General features: G+C 36.5%; 1 protein-coding gene across 4 annotated transcripts in view; it reads left to right on the forward strand.

The window, feature by feature from the left end:
• EPHA7 (EPH receptor A7) overlaps positions 1 to 23,010 on the forward strand; it is a 158,783-nt gene that overhangs the window by 56,044 nt on the left and 79,729 nt on the right. For all 4 annotated transcript variants that reach the window (XM_010000491.1, XM_010000492.1, XM_010000489.1 and 1 more), the window contains exons 4-5: positions 6 to 161; positions 1,042 to 1,377. In XM_010000491.1, coding sequence (XP_009998793.1) covers positions 6 to 161; positions 1,042 to 1,377 — 492 coding nt within the window. The remainder of the gene's footprint in view (positions 1 to 5; positions 162 to 1,041; positions 1,378 to 23,010) is intronic.

The raw sequence follows: 23,010 nt of genomic DNA on the forward strand, positions 1-23,010 counted from the left end.
CTTAGCTTGTAACCGTGGGTTCTACAAATCCTCCTCACAAGATCTGCAGTGCTCCCGCTGCCCTACTCACAGCTTTTCTGACAAGGAAGGATCTTCAAGATGCGACTGTGAAGATAGCTATTATAGAGCACCTTCTGATCCACCATATGTCGCATGCACAAGTGAGTCAGTCATGAATTTAATAGTAAAGGACATTGCTTAACCAACCAAGTGCAGCCACTTGTATCTCGTAGTTTCGGCTGGCTTTTCCTGTATTTGAAAAGTACATTTACAACAGTAAATGAAATTGAAAGGCAGAGGGGAAAAAAAGTTGACAGTGAATATAGAATCAGCACAAATGTAATTTTCATGTTTGCTTGATACAACATTGGAAAACACTGCATGTTGGGTAAATGTGTAACTCATTGTAAGAGATTGGATACAACCATAGTTTTCCCATGGCTGTAGAATTGCTGTTGACCAAGTGCTTTATGTGATACAATACCAAAGTGAGTAACATGAAAAATGAAAAGTAACCTGTGTGGTATCTGAGCTTGGATTGAACTGTAATTGGATCTGGCTTAACCTTCTGACTGCAAATAGACTAGCCTACACAGATAGGTGGTTCAAATAGTGGAAGTCTCCTAAATCCAAAGCAGCATCAATATCTCTATAAAACATATCAGCGCTGATAAAAAAAGGACTCGATGCGATTGGTGCAGTATGTTTAGAAGAGACAAAAAAATCCCATACTTGGGAAAACTATAAAAGACAACCTTTAAGGTGCATTAACCAATCCTTTTAATTGCACAGAAGAGAAATGACTGAAGTCAGTTGCAGTAAATATGCAGGCAATTGTTATTCTGATGCCTTAATGGAAAATAAATAAAGCTCTTGCCAAGTGCGTTCAGGGAAGCTTTTATGCAGCTTGTAGTAAAAATAATGAAATGTTTATGTGAAGAAGAGTGCTGGAACTGTTTTCTGTCTCAGTAATTAAACTGCTGGCTACATGGCCCACCTTGGTTCTGTGCAATTACCCTGGACTTCTTGTGTGTTACACAGGGCCTCCATCTGCACCACAGAACCTCATTTTCAATATCAACCAGACTACCGTGAGCTTGGAGTGGAGTCCTCCTGCTGACAACGGGGGAAGAAATGATGTGACCTACCGCGTTTTGTGCAAGAGGTGCAGCTGGGAGCAGGGTGAATGTGTTCCCTGTGGGAGTAACATAGGATATATGCCCCAGCAAACTGGATTAGTAGATAACTATGTCACTGTCATAGACCTGCTAGCTCACGCTAACTACACGTTTGAAGTTGAAGCTGTGAATGGGGTTTCTGACTTGAGTCGTTCCCAGAGGCTTTTTGCAGCTGTCAGTATTACCACCGGTCAAGCAGGTAAGTTTTCATCACTTACGAATCTCAACATGGTGAGACTGAGCAAGTTAAATAGATTTTCTTAACTCTGCAACTTTTTTTTTTCTTCTTATATCTTTCTAGGTCTTTCCCTAGTATTTGAAGATTAAAAAAGTAGATGTGGCAGTCCTGTGCAGGCTTCCTTTTTGAATTTTTAAAAAATGTATTGGAGTCCTAGGTCACTGGAAGATGATTTGGATATCTGAGGGTGTTTTCAGTGTTCATGTTTTCCCTCAGGATGTTTCTAATTTATCTTCTATTTCCAGATAGTTTATTATGAGATTCAGTGAGAATGTGATGATTATTCTTTGTTTCTTCTACTTATCATAATCTGACAGGTGAAATGTCAGGGAAAATAAAATCAAACTAACACATCACCCCAGGGGAAAAAAGGGCTTTAGCTGTCTGCATGCTGAGTGAAAAAAAGGAATTCTCTGATTTAGGTTTCTGAAAGGACGATTTGCTTGTTGATAAAAATTACAGACCATTGAATCTGCTACAGTATACTGCGGGCTTTAAGAGAGGATGGTAAAACTAATCTTTTATACATTGAACAAAGATCTTAAACTGAACATGAATTGCAAGATCTGGCTTCTGAAGAAATGCCTTAAAAGAAAATATGAAGTGAATACCTGATGCATGATGTAAGAAAAACTAACCAATGTTTTAAAGGTTACTTCATATTTAAATCTTGGAGGACATTTAAATGCCTGTGATCAAGCTATTCTTTTTTTAGCGCAGTAGAAATGATCCCCTACAGTAATGCTTTGAACTGAGGATAAACTCACCATACAGGAGTGATGAATAAATAGGAAAAAACTGTAGTTATTTTGCACTTTAAAAATGGTCATCTCAGAAAGAAAAAAAGATACAAGAAATTTACTTCAAAACATTCCCTCCTCCTCCAACCTAGGATGGCTTATATAGTTATTAAAGTTCAGCTGGAATATTTATGGGTTATTTAATTTCCCCGTAGTGCTTTCCTGGATACCAAATGCACATTTTGAACTATTTTGGAACCAACTCTGTGGCTGAAATGATTGGTTTCTGTCCTCGTTAAGTTCCTGGTGTTTATGATGGGATTTTGAGCAAAAAGAACTTAGCCTGAAACTATTTTTGCACCACAGATTGTATTGGTTTGGGACCTTGGTTTTTCATCTTTAAAATAATTCTCTATAATTCTTCAAATGTGCACAGGTGGACAGTGCTCTGCTCTCTTTTGATGTCTGCACAGAGCTACCGTGTGAAGAAGAGGATTTGGACTTTTTCCTATTTAGCTAAATCAAATTGGCTTTACTTTATGTGCTTTGATGATTCAGTGGCACACAGGGTAAAGGAAGAGACAGTGCAATCTGGTAGCTAGTATCACATCTCAGGAAGATGAAAAAGCCTTAGTCAGAAGTTTGTTGTGTTACCCCCAAGATAATTCATTATCGTTGATTCTCTTGTGTTCTTGTAGGCAGAGATTTATAGTTTTTTTCAGGCCAGAAGACATAATATGTTTTATTCTGTATTATCTTGTAGGTAACACAAGCTATACAATTTTATTAAATGATCCTCACATCAAGCACTAACAGCGATGTTGGTGAAATTATAGCTTGCATATTTATAGGAGACAACATCTAAACTGGATCTAGTGATTTCAAGTAATGGGAAAACCTTAGCCTTCCTATGTAAGATTTGTCAGAGCACGCAGCGTGAAGTAGGAGATTTGAATCTGTTTCTTCCCTGAGTTCCAGTTTGCTGGGGGATAATGCACAGGCGAATGTTTCCCAGGGCTGCAGAATCTGACACAGTCACTGTTGAGAGAAAGGGTACTTGTACAACTCTCTGTTTAGCATTTCTGAATATTGGGATTTAAAGGCTTCCAGTTGGACATCTAAGAGGAATATACATAGAAAACATATTTGGAGAGGGGGAAGAAAAAACCCAAAGGTTTAAGCTCTTTTTATTGTAATTTTCTCTGTCTGTACAATGAAGGTAACCCTTACCTTTCCTTGCGAAGCTCTTCAAGATTTTCTGATTAAAAGTGCCATATAGATGCAGCGGGTTTTTTTGTTTTTGTTTTTTTTTTTTCACCTGAATCACAAAGTTTGTGTTAAAGAAAATACAGCATTTGAGAACAAATGTTTTCACCAAAAGGAAAGACCTCTTTTACATTATTTTTGCAGCAGCATGTTTTGGATCCTGATACTGATTTCTTCGGTTTCTCAAGGAGGAAAATATTTTAGGTGGAACAGATTGATGACTATAATTGAACAAAAAGAGACTGGTTGCTCAAAGGAGACTGTTATGCTTCTGTGCTCCTATTTTATTTTACCATGGAGAGAAAGAAAATGTTGGATTTATTTATAGCCAAGTAAACTAGGATTCATGCAGCTTTCATTTGTTACTGTGTGACTGTTCTATACTTTTGGCAAAAATGACTTTTTCTATGCCCATATTGCTTTTTATGTGTGTAAATGTGTCTAACTAAACCTTCTTCACATGTTATTATGCTAGCACAATAGGTGGCTATATATAATTACTGGGTTCACCATTTGCACAGAGGCTTGCAGTCAGATTTTCCCTTTGTACTTTTGGCTTAATTGAATTGATCCTGTGTGGCCATATTCACAAAATTCAAATCATTGTGTAACGATAACTGGAAATTATTGATAAAAGAATGGGGTTTTGGGATATATTCATTGTTTCTTCACCCACATACAACAAGCTTCTGATGAGACAAAGAGAGCATGTCACAAAAAAGAACCAGGTGGTTGATAAAAAGCTATTTATATTTGTGGAAATAACACAATAAAATGACTTTGAGTGGGTAGGTGGCATTTCACATTGCTCACATATATACATATGACACATGTCTATTCATTCCTTGTCTTAAAAAGGCATTGTGACTAGGCTATCAGTTGTTACATGGCATACTTTTTTTATGCTACAGCCAGAACCATGAGGCTTTTTGTTTTGTTTTTGACAAAAGCATCAAAGAACCGGAATCCCAGGTAAAAGATTAAGTGCACTAAATACCCCAGGAGTAAACCATCTTGCCTATTCAGCATCGTATAGAGAATGCAGGATGTCAACACAGCATTGCATGTGGATCTGTGTGAAGCCCTGCATCCTTGTAGAATTCAGATTTAAATGTGGCTGAGACCCAGTTACATTTAGTGAATGTACTGAAGAGCGGCAGCTGGCAAACAGCTGACAAACAGTACCTTTGCAAGCTTATTGAATGGTTGTTTACCAAAGATAAAATTTGCCTCTTCCCTAATAAGATATTCACCTTTCATTGGTACTGGTAGTTCCTTTTGATCCACCAAATTCCTTTCTAAATTTTACACTTCTTCCATACAACACTCAAAAGGCCAATGGCATCGGGTAGGTTTTACAGCAGATGAATATGTTTAGGCACTTATGCACTTTCAAACCTTTTAAAAAAATGTATTTCAATAACAATTGTAAAAATTTTCCTCTGACACTTTCACAAAGACATTGTGTTTTTAATACTGTCTTTCTACATCCTTTTCTCTGGAGTTTATCTGAATGGACAATGGACTGTGATATTCACTCTACCTAGCCTGACTTTGAGAAAACCTAAGATAGGTTGGATGAATCCCAGCATTTAACAGGGTTTGAGAAAATGTAAGTATCTGTTCTGAGCCAGTTTGAGTTCTCTTTATAGTCACTGGAAAGAAAAAATCGTATCTAAGTGGACACTCATCATGTCTTATTATTGTAACAAAACATGACAAACAAAAGTAAAAATGTAATGCCAATACCTGTTCCTAAATGTAATTTGTGTCCTTATACAGAAAGCACTTGCCAAAGTTTGCTACTTTTTCACAGCAAGAGAAAGGTGCCCTATAGCACTTGTAGGTCATGCTGCACCTTCAGATGCACTTAATACTAACAACTTGGAAGTGGTTAAAAAACCCTGATTCACTTCCATAATCAAGGTTTACTCCTGAAAAACATTTTTAGCAACAGTTTATTTTGTATAGGTCAATTTGCTTTTCCTTTTTTTTTTATGTTTTAAGAGTTCCATTTTCAGATTTTTTCCTATTAAAAACAGATACCAAAATTCACAGTTAAAAAAAGGGGGAAACAACAGAATTTTTCAATGTTGCATTATCTCAGCAACTTAAACAGAAAAACATTGCATGCTACAGAATCATGGCTGTTAGCAGCAGAACCGTTGATTTACCTGGCCAGAAGAAATGGTCAAATGCATAAAGGAAAGAAGCCATCCCTTACATAAAGCTGTGTGATGGATTCTACCTTTCTTAGGTACTTCTGAAGTCTTTCTAACAAGGTGGATACTTCTCCATTCTCTGCTACTTTGCATTCTCCTTTGGTTGTTGCTGCTCATTGTTTTTCTCTTCTTTGCTTCTCTTCACATTTTCTCCAGCTCTTAATCATTTTTACTCATTTTTTAAAGTCTCCTCTTTCATAGTCTTCGCACTGTTGACCATCTATTTGTTTCCTGTTGCCTGTCAGTCTCACTTAAGCTTGACTTTTCTCTAGCAATGAGCTGTCGCCCAGCGGAGGCAGCAATCAAGAAGATTTATGCCTGTGGCTTTCCCAGTTGCTCTGACCTCACCCTAGTAGTTCTATGCCCACTTCCCTCCTTTCCCCAGGCCATTATGTTGTCTTCCCATTCTGCAGCCAAGTTCTTCTAATCTATTGACATCTATGCCTTCCACCCAATGTTCACTTCTGGTGATACATGAGAGTTTATTAGAGATAGCTTCAGTGTTTACCTGAATATTGCTTCTGTTTTCCCATTTCAATGGACTTCCTTTAGCTTCAGGTTTCATTTGATGTTTCCTGCTAGTGACTTTACGTTTTGAGCTATGCTTCATCTTTTAGCCTTCAACTGTACATCAGCTTTCCCACATTAATATGGCTACGTCCTTTGGATATATATAGTTAAAAACAATACTTCAAGTAGAAGGAACTCCAATTATAAATAATAATGTTTTCCTTTTTGTCAAACATTTTCCACCCATTGAACTGGGAGACTTATTTTATATAACAAGGCACTTTTCAAAACTAATATTCCCTATCCACTTTCATTAAGTGTGGTTTTTAGAAATATATTCTTTTAATGACTGCACTTTGGGTTACCATTTTACTTTATTTATTTAATGGAAGCTGCAAAGATGTTAGTGCTTATTATTTACAACATTTCATAAACTAATATATATTTTATATACATATCAAATAGGTTTATATTTATATATTTATTAACTTTTTCTAGACCTGTAGGCAAACAGCATAGTTGTCAGTGTTCTGTACTCCATGGCCACCAACTGGAAAGGGTAATACTAGAGCAGACAGTAATTACATGTGGTAGTTATTCTTCTTCTAGCTTTTTACATTATTATTCTAGCTTTTTACATGTCTTTTCAGTACATTTAAAAAATGGATTGGGTTATTTCTGTGGAGCTAAGACTGCCTATTGATCTGCAATCCCATTACCCTGCACTAATATCACAGATATTTTGACAGGAGGTGGTAGCTGAATTTATGCCTGAATTAAACTCATGAGTAAAAACTTGATAAGAATTCCACTCTCTGCACAGCAAGTACCATCGGATTAGGGAGAGCAGATTCACTGATTTTATCAGGTCATATTTAATGTAGTGAAATCCACAAGGATCCTTTAGAACTGCTAGGTTGGGGCATTATTGAAAGATTGCTAAATATTATGGGATTGTTTTTAAAGATTTTCACAGAAAAGGAATAATCTATATAGGGTATAATATGATATGGCATATATTATATATGACAGTTTTGATAATACTTATATACATATACAGAGTGTATATACATATATGTTTGAAATGGGAAGCAATATGTTTTACGAGAAAACTTACGACAGAATAGCCAATTTATAGTAATTAAATTTTTTCCAGTATTTAGTTCTAATTTGTTCTAATATTTTTCACTGAAAGATAAGAGAGAAGGCAAGAAAGCAGATGTTAGCTGTGCTGCTTAGGGTCTGATCCTGCACCGCTGAAGTCAATGGAAGTTTTGTCATTGACTTCAATAGGAGCAGGATTTGAACCTTATGCTCTATCAGAACACACAGGAACCAAAGCCATGGGCACTGTGGCATCCTGAAAGAAACTTTTAACTTCACATAATTTATATTCTGACTGTAGAAGGTTTTTGCGCATCAGTTTGTGACTGAATGTAATTTGAATTATTAGGTGTTTTTTTTTAGTATGCTAAAAATACAGTATATTTTTTCCAAATAGGTATCAGAACTCTTGCCTGTCCAGCTTTACCATAAAAGCTTTTTAGAAATAAATGTAATGATTTTTGCTAAAAACTAGGTGAGGTTTTTCTAGTAGAGACTATGGGAATTTTACAATATTTAGAAATAAAATTGGTGAGAAGCTACACTCTAGTGTAGCTACACAAAGGCAAGTGAAACTTTAGCTTCACAGAACAGAAGCTCTGAGTTAGAAATGGTCAAATTAATCTCCTATGTATATTGAATGTTTGATAGCAACCTACTAGGAGAAGCATGACAGCCACAGGGTTGTTAACTTTCTCCTACACTGAGCTATTGAAATAACAGGTTGTGTCACTACTATCAAATGTACACTACTAAAGCATAATTTCACCAGCTGTGCAACAAATAACTTTGATTTGAAGAAGAAAATATATGATATAAAGTACAATTTAGCCAAAGAAAGGAGAGACAGGTTTTCTCATTTGACATGAAGGACTAGGAGCCACTTTTTCACTAATGTTACAAACCTGGACTGGACATTTACTCAATATTTAAAGGTTACACAAATTGTCTTCTTAAAAGTAGTGATGAAAAATTAATTATTACCTTGAAAAAAAAGATGTGTGTTAACATCCCATATTCTATGACCAGTCCCAGAAAGGTTTGTAAAATAAAATACCTCTACTTGTGACTCCTGCTGGGTAGGTTTTTAGCTCCTCATAAATAGGCCTGGCTTCTTCTTTCAGGTCATACATTGTTGGATTATTTCTTATGGCCATAAGCCCCTTTGAACTGAGTAGAAACTAAGTAGTCCTCTTTGAGCTTTATTATACTATCTGGGGACTCCTATAAATAGTTCTGTGAAGACCTGGCCAACTTAAAAAACTTCCAAGGTACCTGCAGTACCAGATCAGAAATCACCTGATGCATTTAGACATTGTGATACACAGCCTAATGTAGCTATTTATACTCATATGTGAAGAAAGAACAGTTCTGATTTTGACAGATCTGCATTTTTCTGGTTCTTGTGTACTTTCGTAAAGTAATTGGATGCAGTACCCTAGATAAGTGCTGAACACCATCAGCAGAATCTCTTTAACATGGACTTTGTTATTTATTTGGTATATTTGCCCCATGTATAGTTCTCTTACCAAAATAATGTCATGATAATTATTATGAAATATAAGCAAATATTGGTCCAGAAACATTGGTATTTCTGTAGGAAATCCTTTTAGATGAACTACCATCATGGCTATATTGAGACCCAAGAGTAAAAGAGAAATACAGTGGAGAAACTGGGAAAAATAAAGGCCTGTACTGATTCTGTCACAGACTTTTAAAATTATTTCTTTTGTTTGTTTGAGCTTCCTGTTTATTCTTTGTAGTTAATAACAACACATAGCTGGCTTCATAAAAGCACAGGGAAGATTTGAGTTTAGGTATTTGCAAAAGAACTCCTTCAATGGTCAGAACTGTGAAATACTGATATCAGTGGGACAGAGTAATGAATAGTGCTTGGATTACTCTAGCCAAAACCTACGGTGCTCATGAGTTCTGAGATCTTACTTCACAGTACAGTGTAATTTATTATTAAGGTGTTTCATGTCTTTGTTATTTTGCCTAGGAAGAATAACATCCAAAAAAGAGTATGGTCATATTTGTAGCAAAATAAGACATCAGAGGTTTTGTCCCTGAATTTCCTAATATTTTATAGTTTGTTTCAGACCTTTTGAAGAATTTAAGTCCCATTATCATTAGAACAGAGAAACCCTCCCAAGTCCACAGATGCTTTTTCGATGATCACTACTGAAGGACATTATTGCAGATGCTCAAGTGCCATCAAATCTGGTTGCATGAATTAAATACAAAAATTATTTTACTATACATCTCTGTAAAGTGAAACATTTGATAACAGCATAGCTGAAGAAGTTTCTCCCTTAAGCTTAAATGATGGAATAACTAAATATGCGACTTCTGGATAGAAGAGATTGCTGACAGCCTGTTTGATAGCTGGAAGACCTTTGTGGTGAGTGTCACAGCTAGTGTAGCTAGTATGCAAAAAAATACAGTGCAGGAGGGGACAAAGAATGTCTTGAATCAAGAGCTTTCTTAAAGTAAGGTTGAATCCACCACTTAGGGATGAAGTTTAATCTCAACTGTCTAGAAAGAGATGCCAGATGGATTTGTCCAGCATTTTAAGACAGTGTATTTTCAGTCTTCTTTTTAGATGTATTCTCATGAGAAACAGAGTCAGAGATTTTGCTGCTTCTTTTTTAAAAGAGATCTTATTTTATTCAGTTATTTATTTTTCATTTGTTGCATGTGCCAGCAAACCTGCTTCTTTAGATGGAAAATGGAAATGAGCCCTCAGGTGAAAAATACAAATCTATCTCTTCTGGTCCATGGCTTTCTGGTGGTTTAGGGAGTATTAATTGCTCAAGAATGGATGGTTCACTTCTGGCAGGTAAGGATGAAGATATCAGAGATTAGTTGGAAAGTCAGGGCAAAATAAAGTTTTTTGAAGAGCTGTACTTACCTTTCTGATGCTGCTGGGGTAATAAGCTAATAGCAGTAGCCACTGCTGACTTGCCCCCTATGACAGCAGCTGGGTGGCTGCAGATTTTTCGGGATTTGAAATAGTCTGGATAATTAAAAATTCTGGACAGTTTTTGCCATCTCTGGCATGTTGCTGCCTTATGTATTTTCTTCTGCTTTGCTTGTGATCAAACCAGCCCTGACTCCGTAGGGCATATTCATAATTGAACAGATATATCTACTACTGTTTAGTGTATGAATTGTTTTGTACAGTTAGGCATTTCTGTAGTCTTTCTCCATTTTAGTAAAAATATATCAATGGATCTGTTTCCTGACTAAATTCTCAGGGCAATTTACTGAGGAAGCCATGGTGGGAGGCTGCAAATTGACAGCAATAAAAGTGTTATCCCAAGTTCAATAGGTAATGTTAAGATAGGAGATGCTGATTATCTTTCTCTTTGCTTCGTTAGTGATGAATGGAAGCAAATTTGATGCAGACAGCAATCTGGTGGAGTGATGCAGAGCTATCTATGAAAACATCTGTACTAATCCACCAATGCAGTAAATTATAGGTACAAGCAAAAGACATTGATCCAAGAGGATCATTAACAGCTTTAACCAACTGATCCAAGTAATAGGGTAAATGAGAGAACATTATCAAGATCTGATTTTTACAGCTGTCGACTACAATTACTAAAATGTGGTTACCAGTTTCTCTCAAATTCAACCATTTTATGACTTAAGTTTAGTATATTCTATTGTGGGCAGCAAACAAGGATCAATTAAGTGGTAAAATAGCCAGGAAAAAATTGCCCGGCTATCATGCACTCCATTTACCAAGAGGTCAGTCACAAAGGGAGAGATAATTGCTGCAAGCCAGCAAAATTAATCGTGGATGAGCCAGAAAGGATGATGTATGTTCTGTGACAAAGCACATGACAGAGATGTACGCATAAACCTGTAGCTGCTTGCCTTGTTGAGGACACAAGGACGGGAGAAGGAGACCTGTGAGAAACAATTAGCGTGGCTTCAGAGTGAGCAATTCTTAATTGTCCATAACATGTCGACATCAGATAATTAGTGTCCCAATTTTTAACAATATTTGGTCATTAACTACAATAGAATAGGGCAGATTGAGAACAGAGCCATTTGTCTGAGCTAAGTGTTACATAACGGTGTCCACATGTGATCATAAGTCAGCTAAATCACACTCACAATAATGACAGAGAAATCTTCTCATTGTGGGACCAGTATAAATGTCCTGCATTCGAGCTTATAACAAGCTGCATTTTATGCTTTCATAAGGCAGTTTGTTTGCGATAGCAACCTACAAAATAAAACAGGCTTTAGTGACAGCCATAGTTTTGACTTGCAGCTTTTTCATCCGATCATTTAAACTTTCAGGAAAATCTACACAGCAAGCAGCGTTAGTCATTAGACTCAGGACATTTTAGTATTAATGCAAATTAAGAAAAGCTTATTTTTAGTTCAGTTTTTTAAACATACCAAGGCAATGTGAGTGTGCCAAATGTGCATCTCTTTGGGCTATTTTTTTCAGCTACTTTGTCCTCTGTCAACAGTTTGTGACCACTTTTAACTATTGTTGACAGAGAGGTAGGAATCTTAAACTCCTACATGAAGTCAACAGGCCAATGAAGACCTCTGCCTTACTGAACAAGCTAAATCTGTATCACACATAAGAGAGTCCTTGTGCAAAAGCACAGAAAACCATAAGAAAAATTATTTGCAGAACTGCTGGTATTTTTCTAATGTAAATGAATGGGATGTTTCATATCTTGCTTCCCTCTTGTTCCTGCCGAATACAGGCACAGAGGAAGGAAAAGAGAGGAAGATGTGCATGCGCATGCACACACACACACATGAATCTTTATAATCTCGCTTTCTTCTAGCCTGTTAGTTCATTTTTCAGAACATCTAAGTTAGCTCTTACTTCCTCTGAAGTGAGCTTATGACTCTGGGGATGAGGCCCTGTCATGGTGATTCTTAGCCTTTCTTTTAAAAGATGACCCTCCTAAACTTTGACCTACATTTCAACAGCTTGTACGCAATTATCCGTTGAATCCAAGGTTGCCTCGCACATGTACACGTTTGCAGCAACAGACCCTTCAGTTGCTGTATCTCCCATCTCACACCTGCTGATGGATCTATTTACCATTTCTCCTTTTGACCTTCTCTGCCTGTCTTTCATCTAAGTATTTCTCTTTTTTGAGTGCCCCATTTCCTAATACATCACGGAGCGCTCATTTTTTTCCGTAGTACCCAAGCTCCTTTCAGGCAGTAGTGGCTGAGTCAGCAGGCCAGATTCAGAGGTAGTAAACCCTGATGCTTATGTGGAGAAATGCCATTTACTTCACTAAAGAGTCTATTTAAGTTCACAGAGCTTCTAATCATGGCTGTGAAATGAGGAATTGGATGTTAATATTTCAGAGCCAATACTCTAATGATCTGTCTCTGTGGACCTCCTGTGGAATTATTCCAAATACTCCCTTGTGTAGTTGAGATCAAAATTTCACCCTGTGTTCTAATTTTTTGTATTGCAGCTTAATGTAATGAAGAGGGAAAAGTGTCATTGCTCTTTATATTGAGTAAAGTTAATCACATGAAGCATTTTAGGGCTAAACTTTCTGCTCTTTGATGTTGGCATTAAACATGAGCATTTAAATCTTCGGTGGATATTTACATTGTTCTAGTCAATGGAGATTGATAGGTTTCTTAAGGGAGTGATTTGGAACAGGAGCCAAATTTAGGAATTGGCTTGACTTAATTACAGAGGAAGCTTTAGATTACCTTTGTTATTTAGCCACCTAAATTAACTGCCAAAAGCTAATGACATGAATGCCCTCTTCCTCCCACCCCCACATATGCAAATGTTAATTTCTGCCACAATATGAACACTAAATATTTACATTCTTATTTTTATTTTCAATAAAATAGTAAACAAGCAAGCAAATTTAAAAATTATGTTTTGACTTAAGGATTGAAAAACTCCTTAAAAGTAATTTGCTAGTCCTATTAGTAATTTATGTTTTTAGGACTCTTTGGAGCCTTTTACCATTGACTGAAGTAACTGAGATATTTACTGAGTATACGCATGTTCAGGTGTGTATTAAAACATGGATATTTCACTTGATTGCAGTTTTATAGCATTAATGTTAAAAATGTTTTAAAAATGTAAAATATTCATTCTGTACTTTATTTTAATGCCCTATTAGCAGGGTTGCAGGTGCCTTACAGTTTATCTTGCCTACAGTAATGCCCTGATGACCACCCATCAGCATTGCACACTTCTGTGTAAGCAATACCTTAACTCAGCCATGCAGTGACACAGAAGAATTACAAACAGATAACCTTCAATGAGCAATAAATAGAGGAAGTTAACTCCTTCATCATCCTCCTGGGAGCAGTTTCTCAACCTTTGCCCTAGCAGGAACCCCAGGCTCTCAGAATATTACCACATTCATGATGCTTTGGAGAGTGATTTCTAGGTGCCAGAGAGGAAACTACTGTTCACACCTCTGCTGACTACAGCAGAGGTAAAGGATGGAGGTGATTTCTCAGACAGACAAGTCTCATCCCATTTAGCAATCTACAGATCTAAATCAATAGCTTGAACTCTGCTAGGATGCTAGGAGACAGGTAGTGAGACTCTAAAGAAGCTAATGTGTGTACCCTGTTTACCAGAGCTATGCCTACAAGAAGAATCAAGGTCCATCCTGTGTTCCTGGCATGTCAGGGCTTGCACTTGCAAAATTAAACTTCTCTCTTCCAAAACAGCATGCCCACGTTGAGGTTGTCACAACTGTGTCCAACTAGCTAGTCATGCTAATGAACTAATGGTATGGGCAAACACGTGTTCATACTCCATCAACTCTATTACAGTTTACATCGCTAGGTTAATTTTACTAAGTTTACTGACCTATATGTATAGATTAGGAGGTCTGTAAAATTTGACTTCTTGAAAAATATTGTCATAGGCTAATCTCAGAATGACAGAACTATGCACAACATCAGCACAATTCATTTTCTGGGGGCAATGCCACAGCTGCCAACTGCGATGAAGTTGGTAAACTAGTACCATGCCTCTTTTTGTCACATGATCGTATAAACGGTGGATAAAGAATAGTCTCTTGGCCTGGGAACAATCATGGCTGGTGCCATAAATTCTGTTTAGAAAAAGGATTATGCTTTCCATTGGGCACACAGAAAGGGCTTCTATTTGGACTTAGTATTTTTTGAATTTTACATTACTCTCTACAAAGCCTAGAGACTGGAAGAACATTCAGAAGGCTCAGAAAGCAGTTCTGAAGTTATTTATAAAAAATGCAGAAATCATATTGTAATTGTAAACTATATTTTTGGAAAAGTAATTAACTATTTTTTAAATTATCTTTTGCCTATATATGCTCTGATTCAAGGTCAGTGGGAAGTTTTCCTTGAATCCTGGTAGATAAAAACACCCTTGTTTTCTTTTTTTTCTTTTATTAAAGACAAAAAGCATGGCACAAAGTTGCTTTACATTTAACTTCCACTGAACAGTGAGAATTGTCCTAATATCACAAGCTAGAGAGTTAGCACACATTAAAAAGCACATTGAGGAAAGGTGGTAGTTATTCAGCTATCCTTTTTCATACATTTGAATAATCAAATGTTACAGCCAAAATAAAGTTGTTTTGAAATTTTCTGTAGAAATATGTGATCTCATAAATGCTTACCCATGTAAATAGCTCCATTTTTAATTTATTTTTTTTTTCAAGTAGGGAGTAAATACTTAGGAATTTGCATAAGCTAGCTGTTAAAAAATGACTTGATCCTAGTTTTTGTGGTTTTTTTTTCTGCGTTTAGAAATGCATTTAGTCGTCTGCTTTGAACTTAATCAGTACATATCAAGGGGAGCTTTGGTGTAAAAGGAGTGCAGTTTGACCCCTGTAGCTGTAGAAAGTAAGAGTCAGTGATCTCCATTAGACTGTATATCCCGCTGGGTAGTATCAGTTGCCCTTTTGTTTTTGTAAGCTCTTTCTTTTACTGTTTAAATAAATACGTTGAAGCTAAAGAGTTAATGACAAATTCAGGAAGTCTTGACTTAACAGTGATGAAGTGAGACGCATTTTGTGCCATTCAATGTACACAATTTATAACCCCGTTTGATTACCGCAGCGTGTCCTCCGCCTGTAAGGATTGTACCCAGGGGACCAGTCAACTTATTAATTCTTCACTTGCCGCCTTTTACGGTTGCAATGCTCCTTTATGGCGTACAAGCAGAGAGAGCTAGTAATCCGAAGGCTGCCAGCTGACTGGTTCCACTCTAGCTGACCCTTTGTCTGCAGGCACAATGGTGGTAACTTTCCCTGGGTTCCCCTTTCTCGGAGGCTGCGTTAGCCTCCTGCCTTTTGTTTTGCGATGGGAACAAGCAACCCTGGTTACCTCAACTTCCAGGGAGGAACTGCCTTCCACAAGTTAACCTGTAGCTCTTTTAAGTGCCTTTTGATTTATCTGTCACCCGATCCATCAGCAATGAATAATTTTCATGGAAGGTGCACTTTAATTACCTTCCCATTTGACTAGCATTATCATGCCCTATCTAGGTAATTAATCTCACAAAGTATCCAATTTCAGTCTTTATTGCTGGCAGGCAGGCCTTCTGAATTATATGTGCTTGAATGGGCATTGGGTCTGTTGTTAAACCAAACAGGCCACGAAACAAATTTTGGGTGCCTCTTTTTTTTGTGTGTGTGTGTTTTGTTTTGGGTTTTTTTGTGGTTTTTGGTTTTTTTTGGTTTTGTTGGGGTTTTTTTTGTCTTTAAGGATGTTGTGGTCAAGTTGCTTTTGACATAGTTGAGATTTGACTAATGTAAAGCAGGAAACGGCGCTGATAGAAAATGGTGGCTGATACAAGAATAATTAAAATAGCACAGATGATAAAAGTCAATCAGTCTCTAAAGAAATTGTTCCCAGGTTGTGAAACTACGTACAGAAAAAAAAATATTATTTTGCTCTTGAATAAGGTATAGTTTTACAGTATGAACTCTGTATATCAAAGAGTTTCTCTGTAGAGCTGGTGCATTCAGAGAATAAATAGTAGTCCTCCTCCCACTATCAGATCAGGGAGTTGTGATTGTATTCAGTTTTGTGTTTCATTGCTCTGTGGGTGAAAGATAGACCTTTTAAAATGTCCTGTTGAACCAGCAGATTAAATAACATGGTAATAAACTTGTAGGAGACGTTATTATCTTTTTTTATGCCTGTCTTACTAAAAATTGGGAAGAGTTAAGGTATTGGGAAGGCTAAACAAAAAAGCTGTTTCAGTGGGTAAAAATAAATAATACCACAGTGAGAATCTGTCATTCAGTTGCCTACTCTTTAGACACACAGTGTCTGGTTTTTAAATTCCTTTGTAATTTTTCTGAAAATGTTTCTTCTTCTCTGCTTTCTCTCAATTCCCTTCCCATTCCCCAAAGAAAAATTGTAGCAGGTTAAATTTTACAAAGGTTTTGACAAGAACCTCTTACAGCTGAGAGTTCCTTGAGAATTTTCAGAAGTCTATTTCCTGGTAAGAAATTTACTCACTTTATCACTGAAGCAGGTAAGAATGTGTGTGTTAGTTAAGTTTCATGTTTTGAGTACAATACATAATTATTGGATTAGAAAAAAAATTAAGGAATTAAATATGAATATTTTTTTAATGAAGAAAAATATTAAATCTTAAGATCACAGGACTTTTCTTTGTTGTCATAATTTTAAAGTTAACCAAAGCAGGCTGTTTGATACCCTTAACTAGAAAAACCCCTTACAGATAGTTTTATAGATATAGTGTGATAGAGCTTGCAGATAGTTTTATAAAGGCATAATTGAACTTGTAGCACTGTTTTTCCTTTACTGTTTGCAAGACTTATTTAATATCAAAATTTGATTACCTGCTAGAAGATTATTTTCTTATTTAATGGAGGTACATTAGGTACATTTTTTTTTAATCAGGAGTTCTCTGCAGATGAGAAAATTTTGCATAATTGCGGTTATGCTTAGAATAATTTTAAGAGAACAATCTGAAAATAATTAACTGGATTTGAGGCAACTGTGTTTAACCATGTAATTCTCACTTATACCACTTTGAACTTCAGAAAACTGGAACAATGAAAGCATGGAGGTTGATCCTGGAATGCAGAATCTTTCACCTTCAGGTCACCTAATTCAAATTCAGTTAACCCAAGCAGTGACCAAAAATTGTAACCATATGAAAGTTGTTTGTGAACTGTGTGGACTTTAAATGATGATCTCAGTTAGTTTTCTTTTTCATAAACATCATCATAAGCAGTGCTTTTGGCAGTCATCCAAAAGAGAAGGTAAGATTAAAGGAGCATGACCTAGTAAACTTTTCACTTCTGGTCATGATCCCTTCAGGTGAATGTAGTGGCGGGAGAATTTTAGGTTGGTGATGTTAATTGTACTTATTCTCTGGACAAAAGGAAAACTTCAGTAGTTTTTTCATTAAATACCATATTTTAATTAATTTGAATCTTTAGAGGCAGATACTGACTCAGTGTGTTAGACTGCCAGTCTCATGGATGCTCCTGCAGCTTGAATTACATTAAAACCAAAACCAGTCATTGCATATAAAAAGAAAACATTCTACTTCCTTTTGGTTTTAAGCAGCCTTATCAGATGAAAAAACTGATCTCTTAAGTTTTGTTTGCAGTTTGCCAGGAAAGAACATATTTTGATACTTACTGAATGATTCCTGTTGTATGTTCAGAAGTCTGTATTGCTAGTAGTTGTTTTCAGTCACAGGAATATGAAAAGCTGCTGTCTTTGAAGAGGAATGTAATACTTGGTCTGAAAAGTATTTGTTTTTCCAGGTTTCACAGCTGATGTTCATAAAAGATTCAGGGTGATTAATTAAGCTTTCTCAAAGTCTGTTGTGCTTTAGCAACTTTCTTTAGAATAGTGATAGGGAAAAAAAACATGTAAAGAATGGTCACTTTGAAAGGTCATTTAAGGTACCCTATAGCAGCTCTTGTCTGTTAAGAGGAGAATGGTCTACTGGTTCAGGCACTGGACTGGGGCTCTAGAGATCCATGATAAATTGCATAGTCATTCCCTTAGGCATCTTGTGTTACTTTGAATAAATTACTTAATCTCTCCATGATGCTGTTTTTCATGAGAAGAATGAGGATAATAGGACTTCCTTGCGTCAAAGGAGCATTGTGAAGAAAACTCCATTAGTGATTGTGAGGCATTTAGATACTATTTTTTCTAGTGGCTATATAAGTAGTAAGGTTAAAATTATCTGTCTTCCTGTGTTTTTTTCTCTTCTTAAAATATGTGATAGAATTAAGCCTTTGTTTTCTTGTAAAACTAGAGCTGTTGGTCTTCTTTGTACAGTAACAGCCAAATTCTTCTTGACTGGAATTCCTATAAACCTCCCTTAACAGACTTATTATCCCTCTGTATTTTCCTTGAGAACTGCAGTGCAAGAGAGATTTTAAACAGGACAAGTCCAGTGTGTGTCACCAGCTTTTTAAGAAAGCTTTGGTCCCCTGAAGCTCTGCTGGATGCACTGGGTAACTGCCAGTATTGCATATGAAAGAGAAACAAATCTCAGCAGGACTCTCCACAAGTTCTCAGAGAGTGAGCAGGTAGCAGGGTTAGCCCTTAAGGATGTTTTAATAATACATTTTCTTATTAAAAAAAACCCTGAGATTGTGACCTTTCTGAAATAGTTTGTTCTTGCTGGAACTTTTCTTTAATCACTAATCATTCTGACATTTTTTTGGCAACTTAGTCCTTGTGAATCTTTCTGCAGTGTTTTAGGTAAGTCTCTCATGGGACAAAAGCAGGTCTTTAATATAGCAGTTTTTAAACTGGAACATTGATGCATTCCGCCATTCCCTAATTGCACCTGGGAAGATCTGGTTCTTGTTGCAGTTAGTAAGCTGTTCAACCAGTACTCTAAAATAGAAAGATTGGTCACATTAAAGTGCTTTTTCACAGCTCATGTTTTTTCTCACCCTACTACACCAAAAGAGAGGAGTAATTTTATGGAGACCATCACCATTACTCTTTGTCTTTTGCGGGGCAAAAGCTTCTATTTGTTTTATATGCTAAGTGTTCTAAAACTTAGGTGTCACCTTTCTGCAACATTACAATGTCATTAAAGCTCAAGAGGCTGTTCAGACATCTGGGCTTAAGTTTTTTTAGTTCCTCTTCTAGTGGCTTTGGGGTGGCGGTTTGAAATCTGAGAGTCATCTAAGATCGCAGAAAAGTAGGTGTAAAGAATACTAAATACTAAATACTTTACACCTAAATACTAGGTGTAAAGATACTAAACTTTGGGGACTAATTTTGGTTTTATTTTCATTTGAAATATAGTTAAAGACATTTATAGTCTATAAATAAGACTTCAGACCTTCAGCAAATTCAAACCATCAATAAGGAGATAATCAAGGGGTAAGTTTTAGGTACACATGCAAGGACACTTTCCAGCTCCAGTTGATGGTAAGCAAAGGCAGAACCATCAAGCCTTGGCCTCCTGATTTCTGTCCCTCTCTTTCTCAGAGGCACTGACCTGCCTCATATGTTTGCAGTGTGATGCTGTGGTCACTTTGCCACCTTCTTGCTCCACATTACATTTGGTTGACCCAGCCAGGGAATAGAGAAGCACAAATGCTCAGTTGAAGCTTCAAGAGTGCAAACTTCCTGGGTCCTGTGGTGAAAGGACACCCACTCAGTGGTGTATTCCCCTGCTTTGGCCAGGCTCTACCATTTTGCTTTTATTCATGGTTGAGTAACTTAAATAATTCTCGCTAGAGGAAATGGGGATCTTCAGAAGGCCATTTCATTTTTCATCTTGATGTAGAAAACTTTGGGTACAAGGGTAAAGGGAAGGTAAATTGGCTACTACTGAAGAAAAAAGTCAACTGATAAACTGATTTTAAAAGCATCCTCTAGATTCTTGTTGATGTGAAGGAAATTTCAGGCATTTGGACAATGGACTAAAAACATCTATGGTATATCTGGGTTTATAATAGTACAACCCCATATGTGTAGTAAGAATAGATAAAGCTCTTAAATGAATGCCTTGTCTGCATTCCAGGAGTTCATAGAAAACTTTTCACTGTCCTGTCACCGTGACAGGACGTGCATGCCCTAACCTGAAGTTTCCGGGGTGCTTTTCTAGTACTCTTTCTGTTCCTTTCTGAAGCCAGTCTTCTTGTCCCTTCTCTTTTTCTTTTTTCTGGACACAGTGACAGTGTTGTTCAGTGAAATAACAGTGCATTGCCAGTCTTGCTGACATTTTACAGTTACTTAAGTCAGTAATATCACTCTGAAGTTGAAACATCACAATCCACTTACAGGTCAAATTCCAAAGGTTTTCAAAATTATTGTTATTGCAGTTGTAAATGAGGGTTTCAGCTCACACCTCTGTCAATTAATATAGTTAATGTTCTTGTAAAGCAGTTAGGATTTATATTAAATAAAGAGTTGTATCTTCCTCATGGTTTTGAAACACAAAGAATAGAATTTACCAGCCTGGCAAATACCATGTTTCCTAGAATTTTTACTGCTGTAGTGAGAAAAGCGATTATTTTTTAAAAAGAAGATGGGAATTGTGGCCTCTTTATCTTTTCCTGTGCAGCACAAAAATGTATTCAGTTTAATAGAATGCCATAATGCACTCCTGAGCTGTCAGATTCCTAAATATGAGCCATACATCATGACAGTGCAGAACAATGTATTTTGTACCAAAGCAGTTCTATTAGAGGTGGTGAAAATATGTTAATCCTACCTCGATCATCAGGGACCCATATGAATTTGCATTGCTCTTTTAACCTTGAAGTGAGTAGGTGAGATAATTTTTTAATTTTTTAACCAAAAAAATCTGTCAAAATATGCACAATGTTTCATAATATTATCAATGACTTCATAGACATAATTGACTATTCTTTGTACACATGCAAAATAATAAAAAATTCAAAGAATATATTTTTACACCTTTTTTTTTTCCCCAGAAGAATTCTTTGAGGGTTTTCCTTTTTTTGCTTGTGATTTGTATCCATTTTGAGTTAGAATACTTAGTGTTTTATTGTGCTCTATAAAGTCTGGACATAAAACTGCTCACAGTTTATTTTTCCCACAGATTGCATGGAAATGCAAGTTAGCATTGAAAAATCTGGCCACAGTTCTGTGATATAGATTTATAGGTTATTGCATTGAGTTGCCTCAAATGTAATTTCATAGTAAAAAAAAATTACCATTCTAAAATGTATTCTAACCTCTCAGGAAATGATCTTGTTAGGTGACCAGTGCTAATTGTATTGTTAAATCCATTTGGGGAAGGGGTGTGGTAAGAACTTGTAAGGTAAGTTGATTACCATTTGAGAAAATACTTTCTTTTTTTTTCCTGGGTGTTCATAAATTTGAAGTACTACCAGACAGATCTCATACTGCAAAACATGAAAGTGGTTAGATTTTGGTAACTGGTTGTGAATTAAATTAAATCCACTCATGTTCTCATCACATGAAACATCTTGGGGAATTTTGAATTTTTTGTTTGTTTATTTGTTTATTTTTGTAATGAACATGCATATGACAGAAAAAGTCAAGATAAATGTGGCTGTGCTACAAATTTAATATAGTGTAATATCTGCAGAGATTAACTGTGATAAAAAATGAAACAGGAAAGGCTCAGACTCCCATAAGAGTTGGAAACAAATTCTTCACTTTTGTGACATTAGGTGTATTGTTGTTATTGCTTTCTTGTCTTCAAGTGATCTTAAAAAAATAAAAAGCAGTTGGAAATGTGAAGCTTGGTAGTGGCTGTATGATAAATGACAATGAGCTGCAGATCAGTTTTTTGAAATAGGCATGAGAAGGCATATTTTAGATTTAGTCACAAAGAAGTAGGTTTGGTTTCTTTTCAGTAAGTATGAAGTAATTTATATTTTAGAGTTTAACAAAATAGCTGCTTCTGAATAGTCCTACAGGGGCCACTTGGAAAATAACACTTGGTCTTCAGTATGATTAAAATAGTCTTCAGTATAAGTGCAATGTTGACTCCATCAAAGATGACCCTCATTGTATTTCTTCAGTACTCACATGTGAGCCTAGCGAAACCTTAAACAGGTAGTTTAGTTCTACAGTAGAAAGCAGTAATTAGCTCCATTATACAGGTGAAAAAGAAAAGATACAGAGTCCTGAGTGCTGTGTCCTGCATTCATAATCCAATCACCAGTGTCAAGAAAGCAAGAGGAATATTTGCTCTTATTCTCAACTGTGGTTTCACTGATCTCCTGTAAAGGAAATGATGGGACAGTGTGGTTTTGAGCACAGGGAAGAGGAGTACTTTTCAGTACCCCATAATTAGGAAGGCTCAAGAACAGAATTAAATTTACCCTCTGCTTGTAGGAAGTCAGCTGCCTCAGGAGAAGGGTTCAAGAGAAACATGATGGAAAAAAAGCTATTGGACATGGTTTACTGAAAATAAAGCTCTTTTCCTTCTGACTTTAGTTTGGAATTGGAGTGTGTATGGGATTGAGAGCCAGAAAACCTGTCCAGAGGTGAGTGTGCCAGTATTATTTTTTTTTTTGAGAAAAGAAGCGGCTCAGCCTTCAGTTAAACTGGGGTGCGGTGGTTCAGAAAAGCTGCCCCAGTGTTCTGGTGTAGCTTGTGAAATGGGAGAGTCAGGTTCAGGTCCCGTTTTTAATTGATGAATTTATCTTCACTTCTTCCAGTTCTGTAGGAGTGTCCTACTTACTAGGCCACAGTCATCTTTATGTTTAGTACTTAATTTTCTTCCTGCTGTGTTGCCTTTTTTCACATAACAG

The sequence above is a fragment of the Chaetura pelagica genome, unplaced genomic scaffold (assembly GCF_000747805.2).
Source record: "Chaetura pelagica isolate M959 unplaced genomic scaffold, ChaPel_1.0 scaffold174, whole genome shotgun sequence".
In the NCBI taxonomy this organism is placed as follows: domain Eukaryota; kingdom Metazoa; phylum Chordata; class Aves; order Apodiformes; family Apodidae; genus Chaetura; species Chaetura pelagica.